At 38.3% G+C, this 15,801-nt stretch overlaps 1 protein-coding gene across 3 annotated transcripts in view; it reads right to left on the bottom strand.

The window, feature by feature from the left end:
* The window catches only part of LOC121913024 (collagen alpha-1(IX) chain-like), a 30,564-nt gene that overhangs the window by 11,120 nt on the left and 3,643 nt on the right, over positions 1–15,801 (bottom strand). For all 3 annotated transcript variants that reach the window (XM_042435643.1, XM_042435641.1, XM_042435644.1), the window contains exons 2-17: positions 15,236–15,321; positions 13,685–13,756; positions 12,547–12,676; positions 9,917–10,313; positions 9,463–9,543; positions 7,317–7,334; positions 6,681–6,770; positions 6,518–6,553; positions 3,668–3,739; positions 3,301–3,345; positions 3,175–3,210; positions 3,038–3,061; positions 2,864–2,917; positions 1,987–2,058; positions 1,389–1,427; positions 1,132–1,188 (exon numbers count right to left, since the gene is read on the bottom strand). In XM_042435643.1, coding sequence (XP_042291577.1) covers positions 1,132–1,188; positions 1,389–1,427; positions 1,987–2,058; positions 2,864–2,917; positions 3,038–3,061; positions 3,175–3,210; positions 3,301–3,345; positions 3,668–3,739; positions 6,518–6,553; positions 6,681–6,770; positions 7,317–7,334; positions 9,463–9,543; positions 9,917–10,313; positions 12,547–12,676; positions 13,685–13,756; positions 15,236–15,321 — 1,309 coding nt within the window. The remainder of the gene's footprint in view (positions 1–1,131; positions 1,189–1,388; positions 1,428–1,986; positions 2,059–2,863; positions 2,918–3,037; positions 3,062–3,174; positions 3,211–3,300; positions 3,346–3,667; positions 3,740–6,517; positions 6,554–6,680; positions 6,771–7,316; positions 7,335–9,462; positions 9,544–9,916; positions 10,314–12,546; positions 12,677–13,684; positions 13,757–15,235; positions 15,322–15,801) is intronic.

Here is a 15,801-nt window from a genome sequence, read left to right as displayed (position 1 = left end):
TGATGATCAGTGAGTGTGTAATCGTAAATCATCTTTTAAACCTGTGAAAAACTCTTGTTTGCAAGTTTGTAAATGTGCTGAAAATATTTGTAGTTATAAAAACAAAAATGTCTAAATGATATTTTGTGCACAAATTATATCACCAAGTTTCACTGCTCACTGCTCGTGCTTTTGAGAACACTGAATAATTGATTGACAGAAAATTATTTGACAACTATTTTGATTATCATTAATCGTTCAAGTTATTGTTCAAACAAAAGTGCTTAAAGCTTGCAGATTCTAGTTTCTTCACGTTAAGGTTTTGATGCTTTTTTCTGTTTTATATCATAAACAGATTATTTTTGGGTTTTGCACTGTTGGTCAGACAAAACAAGACATTCAAACATGTCACCTTGGACTCTTAGAAAAGTGAGATAGACGTTTTTAGCTGATTTCTGTCACCTTACGGACTGAGCAACTAATAATTTAATCAAAAATATAATCCTTATCTGATTAAAGCTGTGACAAAAGATTATCATCATTGAATAAGATGACAATTAATCATTAGGTCTGTAAAATGTCAGAAAACTGTCCAAGGTGGCTTTTTCAACCTGCTTGTTTTGTCCAACTGACAGAAAACCAAAAATATGTAATTTAAGATGATTTAACACAACAGAAAGCAGCAAATTCTCAGATCTGGGAACCCGAATCTATCATAAATGATTTATATGGCTAAGTGTGTGGGGTTGGGATAACCCTAAGTGTGTGTGGTGTGTGTGTGTGGTTGTGGGGGGGGGGGGGCTGCTGCTACACCGTGGTCTGTACTCTGTATATTTTCCAGCTTTTTTGTCCTTTGCCAATCATATGTCTGAGAACTGCAATACACATGAAAATAATGCAACTTTGCGATGTATATAAAGGTTCAGTGTGATGGATTAAGCATCTGGATTTATAGATGTTGGTTAAAACATGCAAAACTACTCCTTTGGTTCTTTGAATAGCTCTCAACCCTTACGGAATGAAATTTGGGTGAATATAAATGGAGATTTTTACAGTCCCATTATAATATAAAAGGTGTAAACAGCTTTTCCACCCTAACAAGAAAATGGTCATATTGGTAAATACAGAACATCCGTCATTAACCTCCCTCACCTTCACTCCTGGTGGCCCAGGCATCCCCCGAGGCCCAGCAGGGCAGGCAGCAGGACACTACAAACACACACAGAGAGACAGACAGGATGGAAATGAGACATGGGACAGACACAGCAGACAGCCAGATCCTCAACAAGCACAGCTGCTGCAGAGCATCTTAACTTTAATGATTCAGTTTGATGAGAAATTCACTGTCACCAATCCAAATACCATGCATCCAGGAAACATTTGGCAGTGTGAAAGACAAAAACACTCACAGCTTCCCCACTTCCCTCATTGCTGGCACCAGGCGGTCCCTAAAACACAGCATAGTCACATCTAAAACATCTGCAGGGGTTTAGATGTCTACATAAATCCACCACAGCCGAAATTCCCAAAGAGGTAATGTGTAAAGAGACTGCAGCATGCAACATCATCATACACTCATGATTTCACATGGAAATATGAGCTTAAGAAGAAATGTATGAGTTAGTATGAGGGTTTTAAGGGTTAGTCCTGTACAGCAGATGTCCAGTATGTGGCTGATATTGGCCAATCAGTGTTGTCAACTTTGACATAATACATATGAATCATTTTGTTTGAGTCTACTTTTTAAATTTCAGATTTGATCATGGCTACATTGGCTTTTAATCAGAATTCATGTAATGAGTCATTCTGATGAGAGATAAATAGTAAGAGAACAATATAAAAAGTAAATACTTGTAATTTGTGGTATTGGTCTAATTCAAATACATGGATATCAGCGCAAAATACTGACCACCAGCAGCTGTAATCCCAAATATTGGTATCTGAATAGGCTTAGATAAATAGTAGAGGTCAACAACAATAACAAAAAAGGTTAGGTGTGGCTCTTACTGCTGGTCCTGGTGGACCAGGAGGGCCAGGAAGCCCTGGGGTGCCGGGTCCCCCTCTGGGTCCAGGTTGACCCTACAGGTGCAAAAAATGTTATCATAACATGTGATATCAAACACATAGAAGGAAGAATTTGATATACAGCCAAACACAAAATATTCTTAACAGTTTTATGTTGCTGTAAAAATCATATTTAGAGCTTGTTTGGCAACTTTTTTGAACTGATAACGTATGTTAGGTACAGATTCCAGATGTTGATGCTTGCATCCATTTTAACTTGTCACTATGTTTACAACTACTTTAAGTGGTGAAAGGACACCTTCCACTTAAGTAAATGTTTGAATACAACAATGTAAAAATACTCTATTACATAAAAACACTAGTATTACAAGTCCTTCATTCAAAATCCTACTTAAATAAAAGTACAGAAGTATTATCAGCAAAATGTTATTAAAGTATCAAAAGTAGAAGTACTCATTATGCAGAATGGGGTTGAAAAGTACAAAGTTCTGCTCCACAAGTTTATATTCAATTCTTGAACTTCACTCTCAACTTTTTGTGAAATATCGGCTAATTTTATATAAATAAAACCTTCTGAGTAGTTCAGAAGGAGAATGTAAGTTGGGTGGAACTTTACTTTTACTAGTACAGGTCAATATTTCCTTCTGAAATGTAGTGAAGTAGAAGTATAAAGTAGCATAAAATGAAAATACTCAAGTTAAGCACCAGGGTGTCAAAATTAAGACATACAGTACTTGAGTAAATGTACCTACTTTCTACCACTGACTATTTTCACATTGGTGCATATCAGCATCCATTTAAATTAAAAATGTTTGTTTGCTTTATCCCTTCAGGCTTGTGTTTTAATTAGAACTCTGACCTCAGGCCCAATATTTCCTTCATCTCCTGGGATTCCTGGTTTCCCTGGTGGTCCCTGTCAGAAACAGACACACACCAATTGGTACAGCAGCACGTTCACTGCTAAGGCCATGTATAAGATCATCTGAACAAGGTTTCAGAATAAAAACAGAACACCTAAGCTGTAAATACATACAGGGGGTCCTTGACTTGTTGGGCCCTGTGAAGCGAGAGACAGAACAAGATATCAGTCACTTGTAGATTTTTTTAAAGAATACAGACTACAGTTAGAGACATTATAATCAAACATTGATAAGAAACTTGTCCACTTACAGGTGGACCTTGGAGCCCAGGAAAGCCAGGAAGTCCCTGTATTCATGGGGGGGAAACAAATCAGTAATATTGTCTCTGTTTGTTGAAAAATAAATGAAAAATGAAAAGTTGTAAATGGTTACTCACTCTCTCTCCCACAGGCCCTCTGGGTCCCATTGAGCCAGGAGAACCCTGCAGACAACAAACACCTAATCAAATCAATGTTGACACCTATTGCCCAAAACTCACCTCACCCTTACACATTCACACTCAATCATACACGCACCTAATTGCCAACCTTCATTGACCATACTCATAAAGTTCAACCCTGGGCCCTGAAACATGACAAAAACTGCTCACTGTTATGGATTTAGCTCGTATTTTCTATATTTCTCCAATTGGACTCAGGAGAATACACACAAACTCGCACACACACACACACACACACACACAGAGACAGTACTGGCAGATATTATTAAGAGTGTGTGTCAGTGTGGGAGGTGAAGTTTCCTACAGCTGGTCCTGGAAGGCCAGGCAGGCCTCTCTGTCCAGGAAGACCGATCTCCCCCTGCTCCCCTTTGCTGCCCTAGGAAACAGACACAACACAAGAATAAAACAGCTTTATCTCCTTCCTGCATCTCCCCACACTGTTGCTAAGATACACAGGGGCAGTGACAGTCAACATTTAATCAATGAAAAGTGGGCCCCTTTCGTTGTTACTCAGATCAACGACAACCCAAGCTCATGTAAGGCTATGCAGATAACAATTGGGCTGGATGGCAAAAAAAGCTACAATTAATGACAGGCACCAGTAAATATGTCCAGTTAACTCTTAGGTTCAATCAGTAACGACTGCTAAAAAGGTCTTTTTCCAGTCTATATCAGTGCAAATATAATAATAATGATTTTCAAGAAAACTAAAATGAAAGGAATGAAAAGTAAATAAAATATAAGGTACAGTACATTGATCATTTGAGAGGTTACAGAGTGAAATTTAAAAATTGTTTTGCTAAGACATGGACGTGATGCCTTGCGAAAAGACCCACTAGAAGCAAACAAAGCTGGTTGGCAGGTAGCTTGCTTGTTAACAAGTTAGCTCAGGGAATTTTGGTGACTTTGTGCTAAGCAGCACTACATTTTTGTAGCTTCGTAAGAGAGGAATGTATGAAGAGAAATCCCAGAAACTACTATAATGATCCTCCTCTCCTCAGACATTTATTGTATCTACTGCAGGTAAAGTAACAGGTTTAGAGTTGGGTTTGGGTTGCTTTGTTTTGTAAAGCTTAGGATTCAGGTATGGTTATTTTCAAATTAATATTTTTAGTATTTCCGGCATGTATATTTTATTTTCGCCTTTATTTTGTGATAGTAAACAGTAGAGGCAGATAGGAAATGTGGGGAGTGAGGACAGATGATATGCAACAAAAAGTCCTGGCTGAACTCAAATTGAGGACGTTGCAATTAAACCTAAGGGCCAAAGTATGTTTTATTTATGAAGAAATGTTTCTCCTTCTTTCTCTGATTGTGCCAATCGCATGTGTCCATGCATGTCATGTGTCTCTGTGATAAGTTAAAAGAATGATGCACTAAAAGGACCATACAAGCTTAAAAAGGACAGTACACTTAAAATGCTGTGATAAGGTTAAAAAGATCATAGTCATGAGAAACAATTTATAAGATGTGTTTAAAATGGGTTAAAAAAAGTAGGAATTCATTATGTCAAAAGAGGTTAAAATTTTAAAAGGTCTTTAATTAATTCATTGTTCATTTCATCCTTTATTGTCAGAGTTTCAGCTATAATGGTATTATCAGTGATCCGCAAAGTAGTCTTAATCTACTAGCGTGAGATCGATTGCTTTTGTCTCCACCCACGTATCCAGGGGAACTCGCGATGTTTTCTTCATTCGAGTAAACGCTCTCACTGAAGAAATCACTCGTATCACTCTTGTGATTATTTCTCCCCGTTTCAGGTATGTTGTCGGCATTTGACACTATTAAGGTGGTTGTAATAAATTTTCTAATATGTTTGAGTGTCAAGTGAATGTATGTGTAACATTTCAAGTGAGTTAAAGTAAAGTTTGCCGAGTATGGTAAAGTGTCTGGCGAGCTAGCTCCCGCTTGTTAGCAGAGTTCAACCCGTAACTACGCCAATTGCTTCCGCCATTTTGTGAATCCAATTGTCTACATATGCAGATGTATTTTACACAGTTTTTCTGTATTGTCTATTTAGTAACTTTTATAAGGCTATGAGAGGTTACTGAGTTGCAGCAGTATATTATTTACCAGTAACAGTAGAGAGAATAGGAATTATGTCTCAAAGAAATACTGAATATTTGTGTAACTTGAATAGGGTATGTATGCTACTGTAACCAGCCTGTTAAGCAGGGTAGCCTATGTTTATTTGTAGATTGTGTATATGTTCAATTATTCATTCGAGTAAACGCTCTCACTGAAGAAATCACTCGTATCACTCTTGTGATTATTTCTCCCCGTTTCAGGGGCGTAACATCTCCAGTAGATTTGAAATGCCCAATAGGAAGAGGGAACAAGACAGAGGCTTGGTTTGAGATCACTCCCTCACAGAGGGGTGACCATTCACTACCTTCTTCTTTAGTAAGTAGAAACTGAGATTGCGGAGACTTATAAATCATCATCATTTTTGCATCATCACTGACTATTAAATGCATTGCATTGTGGGATTACTAAGAATGAAGTGTACATGCCATGGACAATACCTTTTTCGATACATTGTAGGAAATTTTGAGGGCCACATTGCATACATTACATACATTTCAACTCAGAATTTGGACTCTAAAAATGACAGATAGTATATATAGTGCACTATAAAGCAAACAGGGAGTGATATCTGACACTCACAGAATGTAGCCAAAGGGTTGCATAACTGGGCCAGGCTATCAGTCATGGATGTAATGAAACAGGATTTTAGCTTCCAGTGTTCCAAATTTTGGCATTACCATCGGGTTTAGTTGTTTAAAGGCTTAAACACACAGGTATGGACAAGGTTAAAGTGTCAGTTATTAGCAATTATCTTAGCAAATGTCTGAATATCATGAGCCAGTGAGTGCTATACATCTTATTTTCTTAATTTACCCTAAACCCAGGGCAAACATTTCATTGAAATTCTGGCAATGGGGACCCCTAGCAGAAGTAACTTCTGGGTTGACCTACAAAAATATGTCAACAATAGGAAAGATACACATCAGTTTTGAAATTCTTTGAAACTCTGGACGTAAAAAGAATCCTTCCCCTGAGGTATCACATGGCAAACAAACAATTGCAGATAAAGGGAGAATGGATCAACATCCTGCAAAAATATTTTGTTTGTACATCATTTAATACTTACCGGATTGCCTGGGCTGCCAGAAGACCCTGGAAGACCCTGGAGAGATGATGAAACAACAAAGTCAAAGGAAACAAAGATGTAAAGAGCAGAACACTTGCTGTATCTTAAGATACTGTAGACATTTTGTAGAAAGAATTCCTATTAATAAGAAGGAAACATTTACATCTCTTCCATCTCTACCGTTTTCTCCTGGGGGCCCACGGGGGCCCTCTGGGCCAGGGGCTCCGGGGGGGCCTTGGACTGATTTGTCAGGCTGATAGAGAAGACAGTCAGTCAACAAATGGGACAGATACTAAGGACTCTATAATAAAAACTATGAAGATAGGTTTTCAGAAGAGACTGTAAAATTCTAAAAGTTACACCTTCAAGGATTGGACGTTCTATTTTCTTACATTGTAGTAACACAGAAAATTGGATAAATGCTTGGACTAAAGAGGTCAACCAAATATAAATGGTACTTACTGCATATATAAATGTAACCTGCATGCTCTTGTAAATGGGGTCTTAAATTCTCATGTACATGTGTCTCAACTGCATGTTTCTAATATATATACAGTATATATTCTATATATCTTTATGATAACTTGATTTACAGTCTGAAGTCACTGCCAATAACATGTGAATTGGTGCAGAAATTTATGAATGTCTATGTAAACAACCTGAAAATACAAACAAAACCACCACCATAAATTAGATATAGAACAAAGCAATGAGGCAATTAGGCACCCGAAGCACTGAAGTAGATTATTGGCTTAAAATCACAAAGCAAAAAGAAGGTAGAGTAGAATTAAATAAATACCTCAGCATTGGCATACATCTGAAGAAGCAAGAAGAAATCAGATAAATGGAGAGTTAGTGAAAGTTGTCACACCACCCTCACTAAAAGTGTCAGCAGAAGCGAACCTGTTCATAATCATAGTAGTGAGTATATCATGCTGTCATTTCAATACAAAGCCCATAGTACCAACACTCCCCATGTACAGAATCACCTCACAGCTCGATGAAGACATGTTAGCCTGAAATCTAATAGAGTGCACCAGGCCAGGAAATATTTCTGTCTACAGTGGGTAGAAACATTAGCATCTTGATTAAAGTGATTGAATAAAAACACTCTCTGGCTAATCCTAATTCATTGCATTGCAGACTTAACACAGAATGTGAAGTGAGACAGCAGAGTGGCATTTTCATTATTGGCTACAAGTATTTCTCTGAGGCAGAAATCTCAGTAATTGTGCGAAAGTGACACTGAATTGAAAGATAGTATCTAATCATAAATGCCATAAACCTTATACAGCCTTAAATTACACAATGTGTGTGTGTGTGTGTTTTCATTTCAGGATCTCATTTTGCCATATATTCTCTGAAACACAGAATGTCTATGCTGTAGGCATATAGACACATTTCAATAAAACACTTTCTCCCCAGTTTACAATATTGAATGATCTCTATCCACCTTAATGCTGAAAATTCCCATGTTTACAACTTGTGAATGTTGTATGATTGCAGAATTGGTTGTGTGAAGGTTAAAATGCAGTGAATTGACAACAAAGCACTATCTCCATTCCATTAGGGTTTAATTACCTTGATTATGGGTAATGTTGCCTAGCGCAAAGTCTGAATCAGTGCGTTCAGTTTCCCAGTAGTAATTACAACTTGTGTGTTGACATGAATACTAATTAGGATAACTCATATATGGATCCAGTTTCATCAGGAAATCATCATTTTACAGATGCTAGATTTTTTCAAAATGCCATTTCTGACTTTTGACTTTGAAATTGTAACTAAAGAGTAACATTGTGGCAAAACAACATAAACCTGTGAAAAAGGCAAACAGTAAGAGTGGATAGAGCTAACTTATGAAGCTTGTTAATGAAGCTAACTTATGAAGCCTTTTGCTTTTTTTTTTTTACCAGATAAAAATGCACACTAAGCTACAATAGTTTGGTTAGCTCGTTGAGCTAGTTACGTATGCCTGCAACTATGACTACTTCCAACTTTGATGTAGTCATGGTTGCCTATGTAGCCTACTTAGTAAGCTTGAACGAATGAAAGAAAAAAGGCATTTCCATTTGTAGTTTTTTCTTAGAGTACACTGTTTGGTTTTGCCACATTGTTGTATGTTGCATGGCAGTAAAGACTGGAGAAATAGTTTTTTAATGGTCTTAAACAGCAGCTGGCAGGTGTTACATTGCAGTCCTATCAGCTGATGATCAAACAACAGCAGGTTGTGGCTGCACTAGCAAAAGGTACAGTATAGTATATTAGGTAAAGAAACACATGTAACTTGCTAAATAACTGTATAAAATAACTGAATAACTAAATAACTGGACTTTTAATTAATCTTTGCACAATTTGTAAGTGTGAGTAAAGTTAGTGCAATTCTTTGCAATTTAACCTTGCAAATGGACACTGTTGGAAGGCTACATGTGTTACTTCTGTAATTGTTTTCTTGCTTCAAAAATTGTGGCACACACCATTTCTGGCTGAATTTAAATGACATGGTAACCACAAATATCTGGCATTACCCGCACTGTGCAGGTTGTGTTTCTGATCTCAGTTTTAATTTGATCACACCTCTTCTTTGTTATTCAAGTTTGCTGGTTAGCTAACTGAAGTTTGTGTTTTGGCTCCTTATACTGAGGTTTAACACAGCCAATGAGATCATGTCTGCCTGGATCTAAACAGCTCTGCTTCAAAGAAATGTTTGTAGAATTAAAACTCCAATCTGCTGTTTGACAATTAACTGGCAAAATGTTGTGGTTGTGGAACTACAACCTCTGGATGCACTAAAGGAAACTGCTTGGCAGAGTATTTTTTACACTTCGGCAACTCTATCTCAGCATTTCTGCCTTGTTTCCTTTCAGCACACTGGAAGCTCTATCAAACCTGAATAAAACCACAAACCACAGCAGATGCTGAGCAGATCCGAGTCCTTGTTACTGTACCTCGGTGGCAGGCAGCTCATTGCAGCTCTCTCTCTGGGCTCTCTTTGGGTCGCAGTGAATCAACATCCACTGAAGCTCAAACTGAAAAGAAGTGTTAATATTAGTGCATATACAAAATGTGGCATTCATTTTCAGATGTGACATTGAGTAAAAATCTTGACATGCTTCTTCATGGCGCAGTTATTTCTTTGTAGTTTTGAATCAATGCCCTCTATGGGTTGTTGAGCTTGATTTTCCACCAATGCGATTTTCTGCAGGGATTAAGTTTTTTTTTTCACCGGAATCCAGCTGAGCAGCTTTGCTGTGACAGCAGCACTTCAGAATTATAGCAGAGCTCAGCACACATATAAACCTGAGCATGTTTGTTCACAGAGAGCACTATTTCACTAGTAGTTTGTAAGAAGAGTCAGTGAACAGGATTAAATATAGCAGGCAATTCTGCATCCTCACTTACCACTACGGAGGAGTCGGGATCAGCATCCAGCCTGCCAATAAGAGTGTCTCCCTCTGTGTTGATGGGGCCTTTGCCCTTGATGGGTTTCTGATCCACAGGCTGGCAGTCCACATACAGAGTGACCTGGTCGCGCTCCACACCGATCATGACCTTGTGCCACTTGGTATTGAAGAGCACAGACAGGCCAGGGAAGGTGACGGTCTGCAGGTTGCCATCGGCACCCATCAGGAAGTACTCCAGAGCCTGCTGGTCACCATTCAGCCTCAGTCCGGCTTGTTTGTAGCCGTCTTCGTCGACTATTTGCCAGATGTTCCACACCTTATTCACTGTGTTCTTGATCATGCGGAAGGTCGCCATGAAGGAGTACTCGTCAGGGAAACCGCGGGGAAAGTTCAGCCTGAGAGGGGAATCAGGAAATGGGGTTCAAATCAGCTGAAGTATTGGGGTACCACATACTACCAACATAATGTTCTAGTTTGTGAAGTCTGAGAGATATTTTAGCATGCTTTTATTGATTGACACTCAAAGGAAAACCTCAAAGACATCTCTCACCCAGCCAGATTATAATTTTCAAAATAAATTTCATGTCAAAGTTAATTCATGATCACAAAATAACCGCTAAGAAGAACTATCCTCAAATCAAGCGTGAGATAAAAATAACTTCAAAGGTCCGTCACCCATGTCTTTGAGATTCAAATACAAATGAATTAAAGCTACATGCTTCAAAGAATCAAAGACAGGTTTTAAGGCATGCTATTATATCACAAATGAGATACTGTGGAAGAGGCTGCCTAGGTGCATAAATCACTATTTCAATTACAATGTGCAGTCCTAGTTAGCATCTGCAGTCTGGTGCTTTCTGTGTTTTTAACAAGCCAGATTCTCACTAGGTGGTGCATTCATAGATGGGCGCTGCAGCCGTGCTTTTACCATCTTGTAAACGATCAAGGTGAAGCAATAAAGAAGGAGTTTCCTGTAACCCAATAAAACAAATGAAGACCACTCTCTAGCTTTGCCTGAGGTGAGAAAGTCTAAAGTATGTGCTGCTTTTGCCCTGCAGAAGAGAGTAGGGAGTGCAGCTAAAGCTTGCTGGCGGGGACAGACTTCAAAGCACAGTCTGTGCCACTGGACTCGTAGGGAAATAAACATGTATTTACATTCAGTGTGACAGGCCCGAGTGGCGTAGATACAGGGTGCCAGTGAGTTACATAACAGCCTCTGAGAAAGCTGGCCTGCAGGAAAAGATTAGCCAAAACAGAGCGGAGCAGGCACACTGGGAAACACCAGGAGACGTCTTTGGTTATGTAAAGTGATACAGCCACTAACCTGCACACTCTGTCCCGCATCCAGTTATTTGAAATTACGCTTTGAACAGCATGCCTTTCACTCGTGTTAGATAAATACAAAACACCAGGTCTAAATCTGTAACATATTATCTACCAGGGCTACATCGTACATGTTTTCATTATGAATGAAACTGTTGCTTAATTAGTCAATTCATCATTTTGTCATAACAAAATTCCCCTAACAGTTTCCTAGAGCCCCATACAACATCTTCAAAGAGTTTGTTTTGTCTGACAAACAGTCCAACACACAAAGGCATTCATTTTAGAATCATACAAAATGCTCACAGTTTGGAAGCTGTGACTAATTGAGAGTTTGCCATTTTTGCTTGATAAATAATTTAAAGGGGCACTCCACCAATTTTATACTTGAAGAATAGTTCAATCGCAATGGGGAGCATGTGTTACTAATTGGAACTGTGGTCTTTGAAAGACATGGACATATACCAGGCAAGGACGAGCCTAACAGAGAATGCTATTGCTTGCATTATGGGAAATGTAGGATCCAGTGACCCATACTTTGAAGTATGGTTAAATTACAAGTCTAGGTCTCTCAGCTGCTTCAATTTTGACTCCTCTTTTTAAAATTCTGAAAATTCTGCAAGTCCTCCAAATCTTTAGAGGTGAAATATTAAATCGCTTCCTGAATACCATTTTAAATGGTTAATTAACAGTTATCAAAGTTGTCAATTTTCTGTTTAGACTATTGGAATATTTGATTAATTAGCTTATTGTATCAAAAGTTTGTATCAAACTAATTTTTTTCATTTTTCTAAGGGGTTGGGCTTTCCCATTAGGAGCCTATGATAGTGAATTCATAGCTCAAGGCCACCAAAACGGGCTAATTCAACCATGCTGCTATGGCTTACCTTTAATTACAAACTAGGGAAAATCTTCACAGGAAGCCAGTGATGTTGTCAGCACCTGTTATTTTACTTTCATTCTACACCATTTAAGGAGTCTGTGCAGCAGAAGATAAATCATTACCAAAAAGGCACTGAAATATGTCTCTTTACATCTCCCAGATAGAAAATGTTTGAACACGGTCAAGAGGTGCTTTTCCAATCTCTCCACTGACACACATTACAAAAAATGCCTTTGTGGTCTAAGAGAAGCAAAATAGGTTCAGACATGTTTTTCTCTACCAATTATATGCTGCTTGCCATGCAGTAACATCTGTGCCGGACCTGTAATAATGCAACACCTGCACTGGGAGACCACTGCTGCTCTCCAGCATTCGTGAGTGTTTTTATCTGTTTTTTTTAAAACCCTCTTTACTGTACTTACATGGTTGGAATTTGGAAGTTGGCCTCCCTGTCGAGGCGGTAAGCCACCTGGTGGGGAGTGGAGCCATCCACCTTCCTCACACCTTTCAGAGGGATCACATCCAGCTGGAACTGTGTGATCAGATCAAAACCTACAATGGATAATGAATGATGCACATGATTGTGGTGATGGTAATAATGATCAGTATAATGTACTGTATGTGATAAATATAGCAATGATATATTGAAATAACAAACATATTATCCAGCATTAGAAGCAATAATTGACATTATTAATATGATAGGTAATAGCAGTGCTAGCAGATGTAGTGACAGCAGTTGTAGTTGCTTGATTATTAGCATTTGCACCACTACTGGTATTATGAGTGCATGAGTGCTGTTCTGCATTATTATGTAGCAATGATTAAATGATGGTGAATGATTTTAATATTTTTGATGATGGCTGTCATTTGATGAGTTTATGATTGATTGAGTCACTTTTATTTATGAATAATATTTTTTCAGGTCATGATCAAAAATATTTAGTTAATTGGTTATTAAGACATAGATATTCTGTATCTCCACAAAGCTGTCAAGTTTTCTCGTGACTAAGGCAAAACCATTTTGGTAACTTAGAACATCTTGTCATGATAATGGAATAATTATTTCATGATCACAAGAAATTTATGATAAAGCTTATGAGGAGATAACAAGATGAGGAAGCAACAAAATGAATAATCTTTAATCCCATGTGATATTAACAACTTTTAAAAAAGAATGAAACACACATTACTCCATCAAACCACAGAGCAGAATGTGCACAGATGTGTCAGAGGAGTGAACTGTTTCCAACAGGGCAATGGCGAGCAATTACCATCTTGCTGAGTTTGAATTGTTCCAACTAAAAAAATTCTGTAAAGTTCAAGTGGAACATTTTATTTGCCTCATTTGAAATCTAAAGGTGTCTTGGGGCATTAGGCGGCCCACCCTGTTCAACTAATTAAACTTACCACCTTCCTTTGGATAGTCTATTTTCTCTTTTATGGATTTTAGCGGCTTAGGCTTGTGGTTTTAAAACTGCTGCTTCTACTTTTGTTTGAACACCCCCACCCAGTTATGATAATCTCCACGTGTTCCAGTATCACCAGAGAGTGTTTCACCTGGAAGGTCATCTTGTCCGCTTCTCATTGGTGGGCAGACGGTATCGCCATCCAAGCGGTTAAGGTCCAGTTCTGATAGGACAAAACAACAGCAATAATCTTGTTACGCTAGTTCTCCGCTGAAGTTGACAAATGCAATATATTACCGGTCCCTTTAATTCAGTTGGCGTATTCCAGGAGACATATACAAGGGAAAAGCAAGGTCTTTAATGCCAGACTGGATTAACATCACAATGCACTGTGGTGCATTTTTAATGTTGGGCTTTCTTACAACCACACTTACAGTGTTTCACATATTCATATATTCCAAACTAATCAACACAGTCTTTCAAATTTATAATGCAGACACCCCTTTTGATCCAAATATGTCATCAAAGATGGACACATAATGTTGATAAATACTGTGGCTAGTGTTGCATGACTGTGGACACATAAAGCCAAAGCCATAAGTCATCAGAAATGTTTTAGAAGGTCAATATGGCAGATGGCAACTTCCCTTTTTATTTATGTGTGTATGATTTATAAAGATGGAGGTCCCCTTTGTTCGAAACTGTAACTTGCAATACATCATACTGCCATTTGATTTCTGCTTTTATTATTAATATTTTTCTGTTGTTTGAAAAATCTATAATTTTATGTTGGCAGTGTGTTTGTGTTGTTAATCCACTAAAGAAAACAGTGGCCTAGTTTTTCTTTGCCATTAACAAACTGTCATTAATATAAATTATGTGTGACTTAAGATATTTTCTTTTCATGCAGTAGAAAATCAATTCCTAGGCTGTATCAGAAGAGGGCGCTATCCTTGAGTTGCTAAACTGCACTTCTAAAGGGGAAAAGCCTCTCGAAAAACTCCATGGAACAAGCATGGTGACAGCCAGAGGGGCTCCTCAGTCAATAACCTGAGTCAGCTCATTTACAGTGAGAAGCGTGAACACAACACATCTGGAAGCTGTTCTTAGATCCCACATAACTGCTGAGAAATGAGATAAAGTGGTGAGACGGTATTTATAATCCCATATTTACTACGACTAAACACTTATCTGACTGTGCATGTGGGCCTCAAGTTGTTAAAGTTACTGCCTGCCGCAGCATTACGCTCAGAAAGCCAGTCATTAGTGCAATGAGCGAGAGATGAACCACAATTAAGATGTCACATGCAGTTGCATGTGCGCTGTGACAATGAGGTAAATTTTCAAAAAACAGTACACCTACTGTATCTGGCACTCACTGTAGGTTCATGTTAGATTTATTGTGTCCCCAAACAACTGCAGAGAATGGGCTTGTGATTATCAGAGGGGACATTTAATCTGATTTAATCCTACGACACAGACCAGCACAGCATGTCTGCTATTTCTGGCGTTTGCTTTGTGAGTTCTGATAAAGAGAATGACCCAGCAACAGTCAACACACAGGCTTTAACATTAACCCACGTCTTCTTTGTCTGTGTTTACAAGACAAACAGATTCACTGTAATAGTGGCGTCCATGGACTATATGGTACATTGAGTTTGTGATGTGTCAATGATTGTGCATTGCGCTGTGGGTGACTTACGTCCAAGTGCTGGAGCAAGGAGGAGGGACAGCAGAGCCATACAGACAGGGGAGTAAGCCGACATCGATAGATACCATGGTTGCTTTCTGTTCAGGAATGACGGAGAAAATCAGTATTCAGTCATGCATCTAATGATCTTTGACAGTTTCTTTGTGTCTTAATCAATAAAACACCACAAGGATGACATGAAGCTATTTCTGGTGACCTCTGTGGTCATCCTGAGTACATGGAAGTGAAGAAAAAGTTAACATCGTTCTTTCAAAATTGTATTTGCGTTGCCTTCCAGTACAGATACAAAAAATTACAGTCAATGGCATATGACTCTAAACGGCAAGTCAGACAGTTATGATATTAGCTGAATAATTTAAGTTCAACTTCAATTGGTTTGGAGGGTTAGCCATGAAATCACCATTTTATGCCATGCTAGTTAGCTAAACTAGTTAGCTACACCCAGAAATGAGCTTAAATCAAAATTGCCTCACATATGGTGAAAATATTAAAAAGATAAGTAAAGCATGATACTTCATTCTTGACCTCAGAAATAGTAGTCTGACAAATCAATCTCA

Source organism: Thunnus maccoyii, chromosome 15, assembly GCF_910596095.1.
Source record: "Thunnus maccoyii chromosome 15, fThuMac1.1, whole genome shotgun sequence".
NCBI classification, from domain to species: Eukaryota; Metazoa; Chordata; class Actinopteri; order Scombriformes; family Scombridae; genus Thunnus; species Thunnus maccoyii.
Note: the sequence above shows the minus strand (reverse complement) of the source record. Positions and strands in the feature narration are given on the sequence as shown.